The following is a 22,850-nucleotide window of genomic DNA, read 5'->3' on the forward strand; positions in this document are numbered from 1 at the left end:
TGTTGTTCTTTCCAGTCTTAATCAGTATATTAATTTAAGACACAGCTATTGCTTTCTATCCCTATTGAACCTTTACATTGACTTAAATCCATTTGAGTTCCTGCTGCCTAACTCTGACATTTACCCTAACCATTATCTGTATTTACCCAACCCTGAAATCAACCTAAAGTTAATTTGCACCATAAGTCTAAACTGACTCTCTAAGGTAAAAAATTGGGGTCTGCTATATTAGGATTTAAGTTGGTAATCTATAATCAGTATATATGTATAAAAAATCTCTTATATTATCTTAGGAGAAATGTTGATTTGACTTAATGTATTTGTATCTCTTTTCTATTTATCATGGCCTTAAAGTGCGTTGCCAAGGGCCACATTGACATTTTATTATCTCTGCAGTTGTGAATATGTCTTTTCACCTCCACTAGCCTTTTTGCTGTTTTAAGTCACAGTTTTTTAACAATGTAAAATAGGTTAGGTTCTCCTTTCATGAACAAAATTAAAGCATTATTAAGGTTCCTAGCAGCCAATAAATTACAACTACTAAAAATCACTTTTACTACCATTTACTACATTCAGGTTAAGACAGGCATGTTTTTGTTCAAGTTTGTGGGAAATTAACTCTAATATAAGCTGTATACATCATTAACCATTAGTAAAGAGTTTTACAGGTAATTGAAAATATATGGTATTATTTGAAAATTCCATTGATTTGGAAAAAATGGAAAAATAGGAGAAACAACAATTTCTACACAAGGTTTAGTTTATGACCATCACCATTCAAAGCCAGTCAAAATAAATAAAATTCTCTATTTCCTATGAATTATCTTTTCACTACATTTATGCCTGTTTATTTATTTTATGCAATACAACTTATTGTTTTTTGTTCCAAGTTTTTTTTTTTAATCATTTCTATTTTAGTGCTGTTTGCTAATCTTACTTTCATTTCTCCTCTCTACAGGTCCGTTGCTGTGTGATGGAAGGCTGACTTGCTTTCTTTTTCCTCTGCTCCTTCTCTTGCGGGCTCCATTACTGTTCAGCTTTGGTGAGCGCACATGTCCCAACAGTTGCCGTTGTGAGGGAAAAACTATTCATTGCGATTCCTCTGGATTTTTAGAAGTTCCTGAAAACATTTCAGTAGGTTGCCAGGGCCTTTCCCTGCGCTATAATGAACTACATACCCTGCTACCTTATCAGTTTGCTCACCTGGGTCAGCTCCTTTGGATATATCTGGACCATAATCAGATTTCAGTTGTTGACAGTCGAGCATTCCATGGAGTGCGGAGGCTTAAAGAGCTAATACTGAGCTCTAACCGGATTGCATCTCTACACAATTCAACATTCCATGGAGTACCCAACCTTAGAAGTCTTGACCTGTCTTACAACAAATTGGAAATACTGCAGCCCGGCCAATTCCATGGCTTACGAAAACTGCAAAACCTTCACCTAAGGTCAAATGGTCTCTCCAACATTCCAATTCGAGCATTTTTAGAGTGCAGAAGTTTGGAATTTCTAGATTTGGGTTACAATCGAATCAAGGCTCTTACCCGCACCACCTTCTTAGGTTTGCAGAGGCTGATGGAATTGCATCTGGAACACAACCAGTTTTCAAGGATCAACTTTTTTCTGTTTCCCCGCTTAGCCAATCTAAGATCCCTGTATCTGCAGTGGAATCGCATCAGAGTGGTCAATCAGGGTCTTCCGTGGACTTGGTACACACTACAAAAACTAGATCTGTCTGGAAATGAAATTCAGACCCTGGACCCAGCTGTTTTTCACTGTTTGCCAAATCTTCAAGTTCTGAACCTGGAATCCAACAAATTATCCAATGTTTCTCAAGAGGCTGTGACAGCATGGATGTCCCTCACCTCCATCAGCCTTGCTGGCAACATATGGGAATGCGGAGCTGGTATTTGCCCTCTTGTTGCTTGGTTGAGAAATTTCCGGGGGAGTAAAGATACCACTATGATCTGCAGCAGCCCCAAACATCTCCAAGGAGAAAAAATCATGGAAGTTACACGCAACCATGGTATTTGTGAGGAAAATGATTACTTTATGACTGAAACACCATCACCAATGCCAGAGCTAATCTCTGATGCAACTGCTGAACCCACCTTTGCCCAGACCAGTGGTTCACCAACTACCCCACCACCCATCACCTTTGGTCCCCTTCCTCCATTCAGACTACGACCAATTCCTCATCCGACCTATCCAGGGCATATGAGCAAAGACACTAGAAACACAGGGATTCGCAGTCGACCCACCCATATATCACCCCCGGCGATAGAACACATGGCGCTACATAAAGTAGTGGTGGGTAGCGTAGCACTCTTCTTCACCATGTCACTAATCCTGACAATTATCTACGTGCTGTGGCGGCGATACCCAGGCGCCACAAGGTTGCTGCAGCAGCGGTCAATGGTGGGACGGAAGCGGCGCAAAAAGAGCCCAGAGCCAGAACAGAACCTCAGCACTCAACTTCAAGAATATTACATGAGCTACAACCCCGCTGCCACACCAGAGGCACTGGAGGTGCTGGGCAATGGCACTGGTTCCTGCACTTGCACAATTTCTGGCTCCAGGGAGTGTGAGGTATGACGCATCGCATCAGCCTAAAACAAAACCTCTAAATCAAAACACAAGGCTCAAAAGAGAGGTAAATACTTTACCAAGTATGTCCTGTAAAAAGACACACTTGAAATCCCACTTTTCTACCCCAAAAGTCCTCACTGTTCACACCTTAAACTTAGATGTTGGATGCCTCCGATTATTCACTTAGTCCTGTTATTTGTTAATTATAAGTAAAAAAAGCTAACTCACCTTACAAAATATTAATAACAAAAATTTAAAACAGTAATTTGTCCAAGTGATTTCTCAAAGGGAGACTCACACAAACTGATGCACTTGAAATGAAAACTGTTTTCATTTCAAGCATTTGTTTCTGTTAATTTTGATGATAACTGCTGAGCTTATGAAAACCCAACATTTATTTTCTTTCAAAATTAGAAAATTATATTAGAACAACATGGATGCTTAAATGCTATGGCATACACAGTTATTGGAAAGTGTGCTGGCCTAACCTTTGTTCAGTAGGTTTCCACTGAGACTGTAAAGAAAAAGGGTAAATTTCACCTGAAACAAGGAGCTTTATCTAAATTAGAAAAGGTTTGGTAAACCAAAAATGGCTCTGTAAACAGCTAGCTTCAGTGGGCTTCTGTGACTGTTTGCTAAAAAACTGTCTAGTGAAAACTTCTCTGTATTTGTATAAATAATAACACGACTATATAAGAATGGTGAATAAATCAACTAAGTAAATATATATATATATATATATATATATGTATGTTCATGAAAGCTCTTTAACATCTGATTCCACTTATGGTGTTACCTCCAAACTCTATTAAGAATTTTCTGTTGCTTGTTTACTGTTTTCCACCAATTATGTTTTGTTTTCACTCAGCTTTCTGTAACTATGCTTGCATTCAGCGCTCATTATACACCCAGCTTCTTTAGTAGTCACCAACATTTTTATTCAATCTACAACATGTCTACAGAAATCATTTCATTTTTTACTGATGTGAACTGAAACTGAATGTTGGGTTTTCTTTAGATCACCATTTGTCTTTCAAAATGTTTGATTGACATTTATTGAAAATGCATTTTTGATGAAACTCTAAATTTACCTAGATGCACCTATACAGTTAGGTCCAAAGTTATTCAACCTGGTTGCAGATCTTGATTGTGTTCTTTGACCCCAACCTTTTTGTAAATCTGGGGGGATTGCTAAGGTCATTACTGAGTATTACTGCCAACCAGAAGAAGCCTATAGATAAAATGAAATCTAAACCTGCTTTGGAGATGGGTAATTTGGCGTTTGCTAAATGACCACAATTATAATTTGGCATAGATACAGTATTTTCCTTTTACTATATAATAAATTTAAAATACAAGTGCTCTGTTATCTTCTAATTTAAAAAATTTTGTGAATAATTGGACGCTGTCTGACTTAATGTTTTGTCCCTTCTCCAAGTGAGCATGTTTTTTTTTTTTTGGTTGGTTGTTTTTTTTTTGGTTGGTTTATGTGCTTTATCCCATACTCTGAAGATGTGTGGACTTGTGTTTTGCAGATGTTCTGTTTGCATCTCTGGTTATTTTCTGAGGCCTATTCAGATTTTCCATATTACAGAAAACATGCTACCAACTTAAAAAAAAACAAAAAAAAACTAAGTTCTTGTACAGTATGCTGGAAATTGGAAGTCTTTGTGGTCAAGCCTTGAATGAGTGGTGAGTTTAGTTGCTTGGAAACCATTTAGGATCCAACGTGCCATCAATGGAGACTAAACGTCAATCTTCCAAAGTTTATTTACTACTTCTTTAGAAGTAAATGTAATTTGTTTTTTGCTTTGAGGAGTCATTTTAGATGTTCTTTATTTAGTGTGGAACAACTTAACAGATACTTATTTAAAAACCAAAACATATACATAGCTCAATTATTACATCTGATTGTCCCTATCCCTAACCAAACTGCAAAGAAACTACTCAGTATTGAAATAAAAGATGTCCTTAATGATTCTTGCTGAATTTTTGACCACTTTTGCCAGAAATGGTGGAGCCAATGTGAAATATTCTGTTTCCTGTCATTGAACATGTTGGAAGGCAGCATCAACCTAATGCCTACATGGTTGAGATCCAGGCTTTCGCAAAACCATTCAAGAAAGGAACTTTTTTCATGTCAATTCTAGTTTTAGTGTTTTTGATCTTTACCAACTTGGAAAACCAAACAGTGTCCAAACGTTCAGCCATCTGACCTGGGTAGACTGTTCCAGACTCTTGGAATAATTTCGAACACCACCATTATTTTATGTTCACCCAACAAATATACTAACTTGTTTTGCTGCAGTGATGAGACATACGGTGCGTTTAAAAGAGTAAATGTCACATTTATATACAAATGAGAAGTATACTGCCAATCATTATGGTGGTAGCATCATACCGAGGGGCTGCGTCACCCTATGGGAACCTGGTACATTACTAAGAGTTCACCCAGCTCTCCAACCCCTCAGAGCAGCAATTGGTTGACTGAACATATTGGCCTTTTGAGAAAGACAACAATTAAAAAAACAGCTCCTGAACTAGCCCCAACCTGAAAGCTTAAAAAATGTATAAAAATTTGAAAAGCTGGATTCATTATATAAGAGAAACCCATCATCTTGCCCCAAAAAGATATCCTGTTGTCAGAGTTATGCCAGGGCCGTGTTTATGACCAAGTTCTCGGCAATTTGGTGAGGGATTTTTAACCAATTATGAGAATTGTATGTATTAATTTGAACACGTATGCATTATAGAAGGTCGGGGCTACATTTAAAGTTTGGCACCTGTTTTTGAAGTTAATAAAGTACTAAAGTAAGGACAGTATGAGGACTGTGCTTATAGTGAAGATACATAAAGTCTTCACCTGCTTTGTACATATCTACTGTTTGCGGTTAGCATAAATGGGGTTATATGTTGATTTAAACCACCATTTACAGCAAAACTTGCTTTCCTAGAAAAAAAAGGGAAAATCTGTATAGAGAGAAGCAAAGAAAGCACTTTGAAGCTAAAAAAATAAAAAAAATTTAATCTAGAGTTTGTAGATCTTGATGTAGTACTCTAAATTGGCTTTGAATATGGTCACTTTTTATTATCGTTTCATGGTTGTAAAGGAGGCACCATTGCAATGTTCTTCTCCACACCAGACAGGAAAACTTTGCCTCATCAAATTGAAATAATGTCCAGACTAAATGTTAGCATAAATGTCTTAACTGTATGCCTTTAGAAATGCCAAAGATTGCAAAGAGAAAAATATAGGATGAAGGGAGAAACAGCAAAGTACATGGCAGAATGAATGCTTTGCACATAATCAGATTGTGTCCACAAGAACAGTCTGTTGACACTTACATTCAGAGGGATATTACAGTGAGGCTTCAGTGCATAAACCTCTCATTTCAAAGTTGAGTGAGCATTTGAAAGCTCACTGGGGCTTAAACTAGAGGCGCTTTTCAACAGTTAAGCAAAAAAAATAAATAAATAAAAATAAGATAAATGCACAAAAAAACATTTTTTGATTGGAATTATTTTATGCTACAAACACACAAAACTAAAAAAAAACAAAAACTAGTGGCCTTTTGCGAAGAAAATGGAAGAAACTACATCAAATTAGTTATTTTTTGCAACAGAAAATCCTTTTTTTTTTTCATTTCTCCTCATCAACTTTTTTTTTTTTTTACTGTTGTGCGTGCATCTCTACGAGTTTCACATCTCAACCTTTTTAAATGTTTTAATTATTTTTTACAAAATGCATCAAGTCCAGACTTGAGGCAGGAATGTTTCAGGTTTTTCCCCAATTTCTATATATTTAATTTCAGTTTAATTTAACTTTGAATGGGCTGTTCAAAACTATGACTCTGCTTTAATGTTCAATGGCTTTTATTTTGCCACTCTTTAGTAAAAGATTTGTGGAGTCAATGATGATAGTTTTCCTCTCCACATATTTTCTTACCTGTGCTGTAGGTCTCTGCCCCCCTACAGATTTGCCATGGCTTCTTGGCTGTTGAACTTAGTAATGATTTGTTGCCAGTTGCACAATTTTCTCTCTATTTTCAGATTGTGCAATGATGTGTTAGATCCTCAAAGCTCTAAATCACAATTGAAAACCAAATCTTCCTCTATACTTTTTTACTACCTGTTGTATTAATTGGTCTTGATTGTGTTAGCTTTTTTACAGATGTTCTTTAACAATCTGTAAAAAAACAAAAACAAACCTCTGAGGTTAGATGCAGGGGTGCCTTTTTTTTTTTTTTTTTTTACTGGTGCACTGAAAATAATTCGGATGTATCCAAAACTTTTAGTGTCCTTTCATCCCAATTGTAAGATGTTTTTTTTTTCTCCATTTCCAAAGATAGACAGCATAGTGGTTCAATAACAAGTGAGATTTAATTCAATCTACTGACATTTGGGAGAAGAATGCCATTGTAGTTTTGAGACACAATAGTAAAATTATTATTGAAATAGTACCATGTAGTGTTTCTTTCTGTATAGGAGAGAATTTTTTTATTTTTTTTTGGCCCAAAAATGCAGCCTTGGACTCACACATATGATTAAAAGTTCGATCACATTTAAAATAATCACTTTCAACCAAGTTCTTATATGCTCACTTGCATTTGTAACCATAGTAGCACATTGGCATATTTAAGCAACCTTTCCAGTAAATAAATTTGTTTTATTACTATCAGCTCTGTACCTTTAACATCAGAAAATAAGTAAAATTTTAAAAAGAAAAACACATAGCCACATGCCTACATTAATATAGGCATGAATACATCAAACTGTTTCACTCATTAACCCTGAATTAAGTGTATATTTTACATAATGTCGGTTCCTCTTACAGTATATACTGTATATTTTCTTTTGAATATAAAAACCTTCTGTGAGACTGACCTAGCTGATGGCACAGACTGTATATATTTTCTGTGAAATTTTGTCAAGCTTGCAGTGGCCAGATTTTGAATAAAAAGGCAGAGGAACTCACATCACTCCTCACTAATAACTGCCTCATGTTCCGTTTTCAGTGTAAGACTGGCAAAATGCAACCACTTGACTCTCATAAAGCATCCAGTCATTTTCGGGTAAGGGGAAATTGCTGTTGCAGAGAAAACTATCAATCCATAATCAATATATTAACATATCAAAAACATAGTGATAAATATGAGAGAAGATTTGTTTCTTTAGACTTATACAGCTAACATTAGCCGAATGGCTGATCCTCTCTGAGAGATATTTTCAATAAAACCACAGATTTGCGCTCCAGGGTGTGAGATAAAGGATTCATAAAAGAGCAGCTAATCAACCAATCAGTGCCTGAATTGTCAAGGTGGTTTCTCATTTAAAAGAGCATCAATAATTACAGTGCAAAAATATTCTTAGTGCTGAAGCCAATTAGGAATGTTTATGTTTATACATTTGTTTATGCAATCAGCTGTTGTGTTCCTATATTGTTTCAGAAAGACCAATTCAATTTAAACTTAATTTAGTATGAAATCATAATGTGCCTAAAAATACTCTTTAACTTTTAATGAACTACATAATTGCGATGACCTGTGACATAAAAAGCAGCTAAAGTAATTTGAAGTTTGTAGTTGTAACTATGCGCATCTTGATACTTCTGTTTTGGAGGAATATATTTTAGTTATGGTAAGATCTAATTTAGAACCTCAGAGCTTTTATTATGCAGAATCAAGGTCTTTAATTTTATTGACAACTTTTTAAACTGCCAGTGTTTCAGTTGACCATGTAATGACTATAATAATGAGAGGAGTTCAGGTTTGAGGCTTCTGTCTGTATAGTTTTATGCCTGATGTGTTACTCAGCTCTATGCAATTTGTCAGGGCGAAACAGGGAGTGTTCTGACATTTCAGTAGCAATCAGTGTTGTAGCATTGTCTCGCTCTACATAACCATAAGCCATAATATCTTATCTTCTGAATAAAATTTTCGCCTTTTAACATCACTGATGGGTGTCAAAGTCATTGATTCAAAAACATTCCACGCCGTTGCTTATTTCACGTCTTAAATAATTGAGAAGCTGGCGCCAGCCTTGTTTAGTTTGATGAAAGTTCCATTTTGCAGGTCTGCGCAGCTGGCTTTGTGGCTTTTCATTATGGCTCAGCGCAGCACCATCAATCCCCGTGGATGGCAATGTGGGGGAACAAAAGCCAGCAGAACACATTTCCCCCGCTGCGGAAAGACTTCTGAGAGGTTTTGAAAAAGACTGACGCAGAACTGTGTCTGAGCACAGCAAGAGGCAGTTTACTGTTCACTTCCACTTTTACTTCATTACTAAAAGATTTTTAGGGCAGGAGGAACAGGAAGCCCCAAACCCCTCATGAATCCTGATATGTGCTGCTTTGCTGACAGCAAACTGATTTGACCAAAAATTCTTAAACTTTGTTCAGTTACACTTCATGATGCATAAAATGAATGTTTAAAGCTGGTATCTTCCGGGGGAATTTGGAAAGGAAACAGAGAGGAAAGGAAAATGCAATGATGATGTTAAGAGATTTGGCATAACATGATGATGGCTGACAAGTGAGGTAAAAACACCTGTTAAATTTTCATCATGGTAGCTGTCAGTTGATGGGATATAACAGACAGTTCCAAATTAATGTTAAAATCAGGAAAAGGAACAGCGTGTATGAATTTAGTGATGTAGACAAGAACAATGCAGACAGAATTGGTTCTGAATCTGAGAGAAAAGTGTCAGAATTACAGTGCCTTGCAGTGTGCTGTAAGTAGAGTTTAGACCTGCAGACCGAAAAGCATATTTCATTTTTGTTTTAAGCTATTAAGGGCTGGGCAATAAGTCAATATCAATATATGTTATGATAAAAAAAACAACTAAAAATTTATCGAAATCAAGTGATATAACCGGTTTATGTCATGATACTTTTTTTTTTTTGGCCATATCTATCTCTGGGTAAAATAAACATGGACCAAGTGCAAGAGAGAGATACTAAGGAAAAAAATTTAATCAGCATCACAATGACTGCCGCTTGATATTGACAATTTTCATAACGACCATTCGGTCACCAATCGTGGACAATCACATGAAAATCGTCCAAGCACTGCCGATTGACCAGCACAAGTGTAGTATTATGTTGTTAATTTACCCCAATGGGATTCTTAAAGTATAAGTCAGACAGTAGAGACAGTAAAAGGCAACATTTCATTGGGCTTTTAGCATTAAGTATTTGAAAATGAGGCTGAGCTTTGGTTAAAAGCTTTTAGCTTCTTTATCTGTTCCAAAACAAGTTGCAATGTGTGTTTGGGATTAAGGTCTAGCTGTAACATCCATTGGTGGTTGGTTTTAGGAGATTTTGGAAGAAAATAGAGGTACTCCTATTTCTTTCACCAACTTTGTGCTGGTTCCTGATAATGCTACCACTATAGTTGATGGATGGTGATTTTTTTTTTAAACCGAGAGCATAGGTGCTTTTTGGATTTTTATTAACATCATAATCACATTTCTTTCATCTGTAGGAGACAGTTTGGGTTAGATTGTAGAACAGTGAAGACTTCCGGTGTTGCAACGATACAATATAACCCCCCCCCCCCCCCCCCCCCCCCCCCCCCCAAAAAAAAATGGGTTTGGACAGCTTACAATTATAACCTGAATAACATTAATGAAGCCCTCATCTTAACTCTATTCACCCCAAGTTATGGATTAAAAAGATGAGCCATGAGCAACTCCTGGTAACAAGCCACTTTAAATTAACTCACACCTATAAGAGTGGCCTGATGGTCCACCAAGACTGACTGGAAGTTCTTTAAATAGCTCAAACATGTGAGTGAGCAATATACAGTTTGATGAGTTACATATATTTTAAGGGCTCAGAACAGAGGACCCAGTATTTAGACAGAGACATTAGGGCACAGGACATTTATTTAAAAACAATAAAATCTGTAGTGAGAAGCTTGGGTATCGAAGGCATGAACCTGTGCTCTTAAAGTTCAGTCTGTGCCCAGAGGTGGATTCCAGCCGGATGGCTGCCAACATGACGCGGCGAACGCTGCCCAGAGAGTTACAGACTCTGAAAACTGAAGACTGCAGAACTGGTAGATCAGGTCCAAGCAGACATAGGAAAGCAGGACAACCCAGAGGGAAGCCGGAGCCAGGAATTTAGAGGTTCAGGAGTCTGGGCCAGGAGATCAGAGATCCGAAGAGGTACCAAAGGGAAATCCAGGTCGGTGTCACGAAGCAGATCCAGGTTCAGTCAACACGTAGAATCCAGCAGGAGTCCTAAGACAGGTCAGGCTGACAGATCAGAACGGGAACAGGGAGGCTGAGAGGTCCAAAGGCAGAATGGGTCAGGATCAGGCAATCAGAAACAATCAGGTATGCTAGAGAACTCACACCAAAGGCTCAAGAATAATCTGGAACTGATGACTGGTTAGAGGGCTGATTAAATAGAAGCTGAAGCAGGTGGATCAGATGAGCAACGATGAGAAACTGGGCAGAGCTAGACAGGTGAATAAAATGAGTAATAAAACCAGTCATCAGTGCCAAGATCATGACATTTATATGTATTTAGTAAGGCTATAGGTTTAATTTTGATCATTAATGAATTGCCAAATAATGATGGTTGTTGTCACAAAGTGCCAATGCATGATTCTGACCAGAACTGGACATGAAAAAACAGAAAAACGTTTTTTTCTTTATGACTAATGGGTAAAGGTAACAATGTGTTTTTTTTGTTTTTTGTTTTTTATATTGTTATATATTACTATGGGGAATTTATTTTTATTAATTTATTTTACTAAGGTTTATGTTTTTAGCCTTTACTTCTTTTAATTATAATAATATGCTGCTTACAGGCAATGAACAATGTATTTTTTTATTTCTTATCCTGGAATATTACAAAATTACAATGTAAAACAAACTTCTTAGAGAAATAAGGGTCTATGTTTAGTATGTTTTTTTTTTAGCAGAATAGAGGTGCTAGTTTGGAAAAGGTACATTCAGTCTTAGAAAATAAGCCCCAAATAAAATAATTTCTAATGTATTACTTATTGTTATGATAGATAGATAGACAGACATATAGCTAGATCGATAGAAGTATATTTATCACACAGACTTTAAAGCTGCCTTTTTCTGCAGCTGATGCAGCTGTCAGGATGTCTCACTTAAGCATTTCACACATGTATCTTGTGTCGTTATGCCATTTGACATTTTCAAATCTAGGTCTTCAGGATTCATCTGGCTGTGTTGCTTACATTAAAGCTCGCTCTGTATAGAGCTGTCACCAACAATCACAAGAAAGTCAATCACAAATAAAAACAAGTTGAATGTTTTGAAGATGTATTTCTGTTCAACACCGGTGAACCATGTTAAACCCACAAACAGAGGATCACAGTTGAGCTCACTGTTCTATATTTAGCTTTTACTATGCGAAAAAATCTAACAGAAAAAAACTGTAAAAATACAATGAATAGAATAGAAAGCAGACATTTAAATACACTGAACTAATCCTATATGTGATTATTTTCAGTTTGACTCACAAAGACATATTTCACCCTTCCAAACTTTTTCATATTGTCATATGTTAAAACTAGACACATAAGTGGAGCTTATATATTAGGCCAATTTAAAGGAGTGCATAAGTTAGAAGGGAAAGATAAACAATAAATGACTAGTCCTACTTCCTCTTCACTACTTTATTAAGGTACCCTTAAATAAGATCAGGTACCACCAATATTTAAGATTTTAATCGATATGAACGGATTTGCAAGACATTCAAATATTAAGGCTGAAAATTTTTATCTAATTGTCTGGTTTATCCAGTTAGCTAAAACATACTGTTTCATTCCATTGATACCAACTGATTGCTGTATGAAAAGTAGAGGTAACCATCATAAATTAATATTGTTTGGACTTTCTGGCACACTGTAACAATAAGCAGTGTTCCTATTTATTCACATCTTGTGTTAGAAAATGTGAGCACATTATTATTGACACCTACACATTTTATTAAAATACAGAATAAGTGAATTCACAGCTGTGGGCAGACTGCAATGAAATATGTCACTGGTTGTGTTTGCAGGGCACTAATTTACATGCAGTGGGTAATCATAGCATTGCTACTAAACTATTCTGTTTTAGATTATTTATTTATTTTATGGGGGGTTGTTACTTCTATCAAGCAAAATTCAGCTCAAAACCTTTAGAGGATCATACTCAATTTAAAAATTATTATAGCTATTAGAATTTCTAGATAAAGAAGTTTCACATTTGTCACTGTTAATTAGTGTTAATGAAGAAAACATATTTTTGACACATTTCTCTAAATTCTGTGAAAAATCGTTAAATATTCATTCCTAAAATGCATTTAATGTAAATATTTTCTTGTTGTTTTGTGTTGAAAACTTTTGAATCAGCTTCTCCATATTTTTGTGTTCTTTTGTCACCAAAACAAATGTGGTGAATTCTGGACTAATAATTGACTTGCAACTGTTCCCACCTGAGCTGTGGATCTCTGCAGCTCCCCCATGGTTTTCATGAATAGAGGATGCACCTGGCAGCTTTGTCATCCTTTCTTCATTATCAGATTCTTGATTGACCAGAGCTCTGTGATATTTTCATTGCTTGTTATAGTGACTGAAAGAAAATTAACATTGACTTAACCTACAATTTGTATATTAATCATTTACAAGTAAATATTCTAATTGGCTCAGCAAGAAAATCTTAATCGATTTACTAAACAAGGAAAATGATAAGCACAATATTTACAGTAATTACAATACTTACATGTAAATGACACAATGAAATTTTGGGTTAAGCCATGGTTAATTTTTAACATTCTCCACAATTTTGTGTTGTTCATTCTCCATAATGCCAGTGAGACCTTCACGAAATAATTGTGTTTACACTGAGATTTTAAAGGCTACTAGTTGTGTATGATTTAAGGTTATCAGGGTAAACTGGACTATATTTATTTATTTATTCATTGTTTTAAGAATCTGTAATCTAATACCAGCAGACTAATATGCAGTGTGTAAAGAAAAATTGTTTGGCTGGAACCTCATTATGAAGTATTTTATCTGTTTTAAAAAGCAAAACATTTTCTTTCCACTTGACAACTATGTACCAGTTTGTTTTGTTCTTAAATAGAAATACTAAATGTTTTGTGGTGGAAATGTTAATGTAACAAAATATGAGAACTTTAAAAGGGGTAATAACACTTCTGCAAGAGCAAAAATCTACCATTAGTAACCTAATTAGAAAGCCTTTAGAAATAACTCATGTATGTTTCTTATGAGATAAAAATAAAAACAGTGTATTGGCAGTTAACTATTACTCTTTGGTGTTTTCATAAATTCCCCACTTACAGCTGGAAGACACTAAACTGTAACCATAACCAAGCCCTTCTTCCCAAACAGCTTTGCAGAGTAAAAAAAGAAAAAGAAAAAAACTTGCATAGAGGGGCTGCATTTGCTCCCTTTGCATGAGCCCCCAGCTACTTTTCCCTTCAGTCCTGTTCCACTTGACAGGCATTGCTCTAAAAACCATTTAGCAGTAGACTTTCATTTTCTGCTCCCGCTCCCCTCTAACTCATCAGAACTATTAGGAGATTAAGCAAAGGAAGGTGTACTCAGGAGAAAAAGAAAAACACAATATGCCTCATCAGAGGTCTCACACGCCAACTTCTGGTTATTTTATTTGCTCTCTTTCTGCTTTCTCCATCTCATACTTTCTTAAAGACATTGTGCATTGTGAAATCCTCTTTGGTCATAGATTATTGAAAACCTAAACTTTGTGATTGTGCAAGCTAAAGTTTTTAAAGACTCAGTAATTATTGTCAATAGAAGCCATTCACTGACAAAAAAAAGCATGCAGCTTTAAAACTATGGACTTTTACTGTTACTGGAGTAAAATGTTGCACTGCTTTTAATTATTAGAGGAAGGAAATGAAAAATCCTTTTAAGTGGATTCAAAAAGTAAAAGTCATATAATAGTAATTTAATACATTTCATTTCACCATTCCCTATGAATTCCTAATTAAAATAACTGCTTTTTAGGCAATAGGGATACCAAGCGGGATTAAAATGATTAATAGGAGGCCCATCTAAGATGTCTAGATACACTGGTTACATTTTTAGAATTAGGTTACTTGAAAAATAGCTCTTGGTAAATAAATTCTGAATGTTTTTTTCACCTTTTATGTGACATAAATCTTTTCTCCACACCCGTGAACTTATAAATTGTAAAAAGATTTTCTGAAATCTTTTCAGCATTTTAAGGATATAAAAAAAATGTCAATACCTTCTACTTAGTTTTTTCCTGAGTTTTGTTTATCAAAATTAACAAAAGTATGGCTTTATTTAAAGGAAATTAAACATCAGAATAGCCAGGCAATCTAAGAAATATGTGGGACCCTCTAAAGGGCAAAGTCCTCACAATCTAATAGAACAAGGCTGTCAAACTTAAGTCCTGAGGGCCCCGTATCCTCCAACCTTTATATATGTCTCCGGTCCACCACAACTGAACCAAAGGGCTGAATTGCCTCCCCTTGCAGTCAAGGTTCTCCACATTCCTGTTAATTACCTAATTATTTGATTAAGTTGTATTACAGCAGAGCTGTGTTACAGCTCAAAGTTGCAGGATAGTGACCTGGACAACTGGAGTTGGACAAATGTGTAATGAATTTCTGCAGGGCATCATGGGCAAATATTACAAGCACTGATAAATTCCTGCCAAAGAAAGCTATGTGCTAAGAGTAAATCAAAAGGTCCTAAATTTATTAGCTAAAATACATTTAAACATCGTAATGTTTTACTCCCAGATATATTTGTTTGTTTTACAGATAATTGTAGAACTTAAATGTGACATCAAAGGGGAAAGAAGTTTGAATTTGAGGCTACGGGAGGCAAATTTTACCTTTTGCACTCTAAACTGAGGCCAAATATATCTATTCATCTCCTACATCCACTGCGCCATGTAGAGTAATTAAGGTGGTGTCCACCAACAGCAGTGAGAGGCAAGGTCCATCCTGGAATAGCATCACAGAGACACAAAGGACAACAACGACAGATGAACACACTCATAACTACAGTAAGGGCAGTTTAGACAGACCAGTTAACAGACAAAGATTTTGACTGGGAGGAACCAGTCATGCACTGAGGAAACACACAGAAAGGGATATGATTATGGGATCGTCTTTCTGCCAGGTATGACAATATTACTACTAATATGTCATTGTGCAGCCAAGTATCAAGCCCTAAATGAAATTAACATGCACTGAAAACAATCGAAATCTAGATTAGTCTTTTTTTTTTTTTTTTTTAGTAAGTGCATTTGTTCTTGGATTAAGGAGGTAAAAGAGACATTTTGCCAATGGAACAAGACAATTTACATTTAAAATAAGAAAATACAATTGCATTGTCTTATTTCAAGTGCATATTATCTAATTATCTTATTTTAAGAGTAAAAATACTCATTCCATTGGCAAACTATCTCATTTACCTACTTAAATTAATGGTAGATACACTTAATTTAAGATATTTTTTACTTATTTCTAGATCATTTTTCCAGTGTGTCAATAAAGTTTGTTTCTAGAGTAAGGTATGAAGTGCTCTAACATTTGACTTTGGACAATAAAAACTTTTAAAACCAACTTCATCAGAATCAACAATTTACCTTTTCCTACCACCGTTGTTTTTCCTTTCCTAACCTTTTTATTAAAATTCTTGCTCAAAATTGCTAGTTTCTGTTACAATGAGACTCACCCTTCATATAGAGGCTGTTGGCGAAGTAAGCAGTCTTTTCTATATCGGAATAAGACACAAACAAGCCATAAAACATTTTTTTTTATATGTTTTTATATGTGTTTATAAGATTTTATATATTCTATTATGTCAGGCAATACCTCATTTAGCTAAACACACCATTCTAAACACTAGAATATAATTTACTTTCATTGAAATTCAACATCTGTTTTCTAGCTTTAAAAAAAAAAAATCTTTACTTGTATTGATTTAAAAGAGTCAAAGGTTAGAAAAGCCACCCGGACAGACCTCAGAACCGGCAAAAGCCCTGGGAGCTGCTTCTGTCTCTACAGCGCAACCACTTCACTTCCTCAGAGGGCCAATTTCATGCCCTCTTCCCTCGACTGCTGGGTCATTCTCCAAACAGTAACCCACTGAGGGTGGATGGAATGATGATTCATGGACTCAAAAGTTGTTAGATAGCTCTTTTTTTTTTGCTCCAGGCGTTCCTCCCTGTCTCCCACACTGAAATATAGTCACACATACTTGAAACCAAACCTTGGTGAGTTCATATTATTAGCTGCATCCGGAGCTTGCCTTAGCCCTGCAGCTTAGGCAAACAAGGATCATCTGTGTTACAGGATAACATGGCTTAAAACAGAGAGAAGTTATAATAAGATATACTTTTAATAGCCTGTGTGTTTTTCATTTGTCCACATGTGTGACTTCGACAGAAAAGGGGAAAAGACCTCAGTGGAACCTTACATAAAATCCACCCCCTCTTTTGCCCTAAATTGAATTTTCTGATCTGCTACTTGCCCCCCTTCCTTGTTCCTTGTTCCTCTTGCTGCAGGCTTTGGCAGTCACTGTACACTTTATCTTCAGATAACGGTGGCATCTACCCACCCACCTTTACTTGTTCACTCTGAAAAAAAAAAAAAAAACAACAACACAGAAATACCTCATTCTGCCACATTTTTAATAACTTCAAAGCTCATGTACATTCATGTACTGAAAAGCGTAGAGGATGCAGGAACAAATATTTCATTTTGTCTTGACAACACAATTAAACTAAAGAGACCAGCCTACTGTATGTAATCTACAAGATATCTAAGTTGAGATGGTAAACACATAGGAGAGAATGGAAAAGGCTCCTATTAATAATGTTTTAAAATTGCTTCCTTTCAGTTCATAAATGTTTTCATAAACAGCAGGTTTTTATAGAGTTTATCACCATACTGTACATACAGTATAAGTCATATATTTATTGCATGAGAAAGGTGTACTGCAGGGACTTCAAGGCTTCTGTAGCTTTTTTGAATTTTGATAAATCTGTTACAACTGGCATTGTCAACTTATGTACATATGAGTCTGCAGGTGCCTGTCGCTGATTGGTTCCTAGACAATGACAGAGATGCCCAATTGGTGGCCTCCCAGAGGTGACGGATATATAATCTGCTGAAGTAGACTTCATGAATTCATTCTGAGCTCATCTCAACTGGCCAAACTCTTTAAAACCATGTACAATAGCAGCCATTCAAAATGGCCCTTCCCAGCCAAACACCAGCCAAATGCTAGCCCACTTCCCTGCAACTCCCAGCGAAATCCCCTCCAACTTCCAGCCACTGGAGTGACCCCCTCTTGTATATGTTTCACTCTGACTCCACCCTTTCACTGAATTACAGGGTCTGACCAGGAAATGACGCTTCTCTTTAGATCTTATTGTCCACAAATCAGGACAGAAACATATTTTAGTGCAAATATTGATGTTTAAAAAGGAATTGTAGGGGATTGCAGTCTCACTCTATTATGCAATTACAACTGTTTTTAGGTATGTCTCCACCAGTATGCATCAACATTTTTTCCTTTTCTTCTTGAAGGTATAACACAACTGGACAGGATCAAGAACATCTTTGCAAATTCATTTTGAAATGTTGCCTCAGATTTTCGACTAATTCAGGTGTGGATTATACTTTTTAGCACAGAAATATGTTTAGGGTTAGGGTTGAACAATTTCATTGAGACTCTGGCTGTGAACCCGAGTTCCAGACACATGCATTTATCTATTACAGGCTTTTTGTTCACGGTTGTGCTTTATTGTCATTTACCCATCTTACTATCAGACAACATTCAAATAGGATGATGCTGCCATAACAAGTTCGACCACAGGGGGTTTGCATGTTCAGCATACTGTACTGTGTAGTTTTCTATAATGCACACTCTTATATGCACTATGTAAGGAGTGCATATAAAAGAGTGTGCACTCATTATAGACGCACACAACACCCACACACACTCTAGTGAGAGTTTGCGAACATTATGATTTAGCCCATAAATATAATTACGATTAACAGATACTGAAAAACCTTTGAAAATGAATTAAAGTTGGCTTGGATGCCACAAAGAGCAGGGGTGAAAATAGTTTTAAATTCTTGCAGTTTAAAAAAATAATTGGCTCATTCTTTCTTGCACCCTGCATGCAAGATTAATTTTTTTGGGATATTGTACTTTTTGATTTTATATTTTGAGCCTTTAGCCTTTCCATGTTTATTATTCAAAAGAATTCATAAATATTAAAATGAAAAATTCAGGCTGACTAATAAATGATGATTAATTAAAAATCCAAATACACAGCTATTTGTTATCTTCAGAATAATAGATAATAATAATTTTATATATCCTGCATTGTTTTATCCAACTTTCTGAATAATTAAAAATAAAAAGCCTTTACTAACATAACGGCAATGAAACTTCCCAGGGATAGTACATTTTTTAGCTATGCTCAGGCCGATGCAGCACCAACAAAACTCTTTTTAAAAAGAAAGTTTTTAAAACATTAGCAGTTATTTTAACTCTTCATTAACAATTAATAAACTTAATTTATAAAAGTTTTACCCATGAAATCCACTCAAATTTTAAAATAACCTAATAAGGGCTTGAAAAACAATACACAACAAACCTTCAAAACAGCCTTATAATGCCAAACCAGAACTTTAAGATAAACTAGAATGTTAAAATATTATAAGAAAAATAGAGAAAATGTTTTTATGAAAATACAAGGAAACATTTAAAGCCTAATTGGATTGATAGAAACAGAGGAACTGTGAAAGAGAAAAAGTCAAAGAAGGTCTTCGTGCCTTTTTTTCATTTGGGTCTGTGTCGAGAAATAAACAGTAGGATAAAGTAATCTGGATCTGGATATAATTTAATAATTCCTTTTGCATCACCTTTCTAAAGCTGAAATAAATAAAATCTTAAAGGTTTGACAAAATAATATTTTACACTCTGCAGATAGTTTTGTTCAGCCAAGTATAGTTTATTAATGTTGGGAGGGCAGATGCAGCTGATGGCACAACATTTGTTAAGTGAGTAAGGAGCTGCTGAACGAGGAGAACAGTGTTGTTTTTTGAATCCTCGTAAGTTTTAGTGTTAGACTTTTGGATAAATATACTCATTAATTTTAGTCACATTGAAGTTATTTTATATACAACAGTTTTGGCTGATGAAAATAAAATGCTGCATTATGATTAGTTAACAAAACCACTCATAACTACCTCTGAAAGTAGACACTAAAGCTCAATGATTACATGGAGCCATTGCTCCTTTGGTAACAGAATGGATCTACAGTACTGTAAGTAGTTGAATAAATCACAGGACAACTGCTTAGATCCTTGCCATTGGGCATGACAATGTGGTGCTCTTCTGCTTCTGTTACAATGACATCTACTGCCATTGCACAGCATGGTATCATATTAACCGTGTACACACAGGATTTTCTAAATCATAAAAACACTAAAATCGCAGACAGCCTCAGTCAGGGATAGATTGTCTAAATTGGGGGTTGTCCAGCTAGCAGACTGTGTGATAACTAATCGCACGTAAACTGACCTGATAAACATATCATAATGTACCGAGATCTACCTCAACATAGATAAGGAGGTAAATGTTGCTGTCTAAACATAAATCTTTTTTTTTATGTAACAAATAGAGCAACAAACCCAACTTTAGTCTGTCAAGGGGACCTTTGCAGGAATGACACTGCAAAGAGCCTCAAGATATTAGTGTGGTATTTTCCTTCATCACTTATGTCTACATAACCTCAGTTTTACTCTACAACACATTTGATTTTGTTTTGGATGGATCATATTTAAAGTATATGCGTAGGACTTCCTGTGTTGCCCAAGCACCAAGCCTGGCTTCAGCAAGCTGTGGCCTCTCTCAGGGGGTGGAGGACGGGGCCAAATAAGAAAAGCAACGCTGTATTTCAGGCTGCTTGAGCACATCTTATTTCTATTGGCTTTTGCTGAACTGCGGTCATCAGGATCAGCTGCGCTGAAGCCAAAAAACATTGAAAAACCTGTAGGACAGCGGCCCTTAAGGACTGACTTTGGACATGTCTGTACCACACACATAATAGAAAAATATAATTACTTTTGTTTGTCCAAAAAGTCCTGACATGTAATGAACGTGCATGTGTGAGATTTAAATGGTGCACACCTGTCGCTCAGACCGGTAATTGTTTGCTGAAATTGGCGGGACAAAAAAAATCAGGCAGCGTGTTTCCTAAAACCAACCCTAAATCGTGAGTAGTGCACTAGACTTTGTGAAAGTTTTCAGTCCAGGGGATGGGGGCAGAGAGGGTTTTCATGCCGCCATGCAAAAGAAGCCGTTATTGGCAGCTGCCCACGTTGCCCAGACCAGCAACCGCCACTGCATGCATACTGCAGACACACATTAAAAACTGTAGTTAATTCACTGTTTCAACTTATAAAGCTCAATGGTCTCTGCTCCACTTTTTTTGAACATCATGACTTTGAAATTGTTTCTTGGACAAAAAACATTTTTCAAAGAATCTCTTTTTTTTTTTTTTTTTAGGCAGAAAGAAAATAGCAGCTTTCTTTAGCCAGCTGGCCAGCAGGACCAAATTGAAAAGAATCTCTGAGCTTATCAAAGTGGCCTTAAACAAAAGGAATGGTAAAATGGATTACTTTTTAGCAGTTAAAACTTAACTTTTTTTTTCATGTATCTTGTACTACTAACCTTAGGTGAACTTTATATGGTATTCTATTTGCCATCTAATACCATCTATTTATTCTATTAGCTGGCAAACAAAGATACATAAGATAATTGTCCAGACACAATCAATCCCAATGCAATATTTGTTCTATGTAATTTTTTTTGACTGTGGGGGAAGCTTGACTGGTAAACCCACTCATGTGTAGTAAAAACAGTAAGCAATACTAAACTGCAATACTAAGCTGGAATATACTTTCAAAAATCCAATTATGGATATGTTGTAACATCTAACATTCACGTGCATTCATTTATGAGAGAAGGCAACACTAATTATCTATATCTTATATGAAAAATATACTATGCCGTCGCTTGCAGGGACAACATGCATTTCAAAACACAATCATAACACAGAGCAGTAATAGGCCTACAGTTGCATTTCTTCATGCAGGGATCACTATTCTACTCCTGTATAATGGTGCTGCTTCTTGTTCTATTAGTGAGCCTTCACAGTAAATTGGTCAAATTGCATGACTGTGGCTGTGCTTTAGTTGTCCTCTCATTCAACATAGTCCAACATATAGCAAGTCAGCTGTTTTTGGTAAATTCTTGCAATTTCCGCTGCAATTATTCATTTACTAGTAGAGTAGATTTTGTGTTCTACAATATACTATAATTGTGCTTTACAATATAACTTTCAAAACATAATCCTGCATTCTCTGAGCTTACAGGGTATGCTCATGCTAACATATAAGATAACCTTAACCCTATAATGCCAAATGTATCGTATTTGATACGTACGGTTTCTGAAATGTTTTGCGTCTGACACCTTTTGCATAATTTAATGGTAAAAACTTTGCTCATAATGCTATTGTACACAATCAGATATACCTGATAACAGAGGGCAGAAGACTACACAAAAAATAATCTTGACTTATCGCATAGTAATAAATTATTAATATCCAAAATGTATTTCTGTTTTTTCTTTTTACATATTTTGTTAAAAGGCCAAATAAGGACTTCAAACCAAAAAAAAGTAATTTTCTGTTTTGTTTTATTCCTGGATTGGGCTTTAAAGGGTTAAACCCATTCGACACAATCGGTTTAAGAAAAAATATATGGAACACTAGAGAAACCAGATTAGAAATTGGATGTTTTCTGTGACAAAGTTGTGACTGAAGCAACATTTTAAAAGCAGAACATGATCAGAAAGGAATAGAACAAGAAATGATAACCATACAACTTCTCCAAACTTTTGGTTTGGGTCAAAGACTCGAGACAGAAGTTGGAATAAGTGTTTTTTCCCGGCTTTATTTAGTGGATCATTTCTGTCAGGGTTTAAAAGCCCAGATTTAGACAATATAACAACACAAAGGCTGTGATGTCTCAGTGGGAATGATGCTTGGAAGCAAGCCACAGCTTGTCCTGCTTCTGTTATTGAACAGCTTGTGACTCACTGTTTCAGTCAAAAAAGTACTATTATTAAATCTCTTTCATCCAGTCCTTAGTCCTCTGTACAGTATATATGAAGCCTTTCTGAATGAA

General features: G+C 35.8%; 1 protein-coding gene across 2 annotated transcripts in view; it reads left to right on the forward strand.

Moving 5' to 3' along the window:
* The window catches only part of LOC107102205 (leucine-rich repeat transmembrane neuronal protein 4-like), a 90,284-nt gene that overhangs the window by 41,145 nt on the left and 26,289 nt on the right, over positions 1-22,850 (forward strand). The window contains exon 2 of one of the 2 annotated variants that reach the window (XR_001482119.1): positions 959-2,653. Coding sequence is in view for 1 of the 2 variants with exons in the window: in XM_015401417.1 (XP_015256903.1) it covers positions 959-2,589 (1,631 nt within the window). In the remaining variant the exon portion in view is untranslated. The remainder of the gene's footprint in view (positions 1-958; positions 2,654-22,850) is intronic. The other variant, XM_015401417.1, reaches the window with a different exon arrangement.

The sequence above is a fragment of the Cyprinodon variegatus genome, unplaced genomic scaffold, assembly GCF_000732505.1.
Source record: "Cyprinodon variegatus isolate N-32 unplaced genomic scaffold, C_variegatus-1.0 Scaffold32, whole genome shotgun sequence".
Lineage (NCBI taxonomy): Eukaryota > Metazoa > Chordata > Actinopteri > Cyprinodontiformes > Cyprinodontidae > Cyprinodon > Cyprinodon variegatus.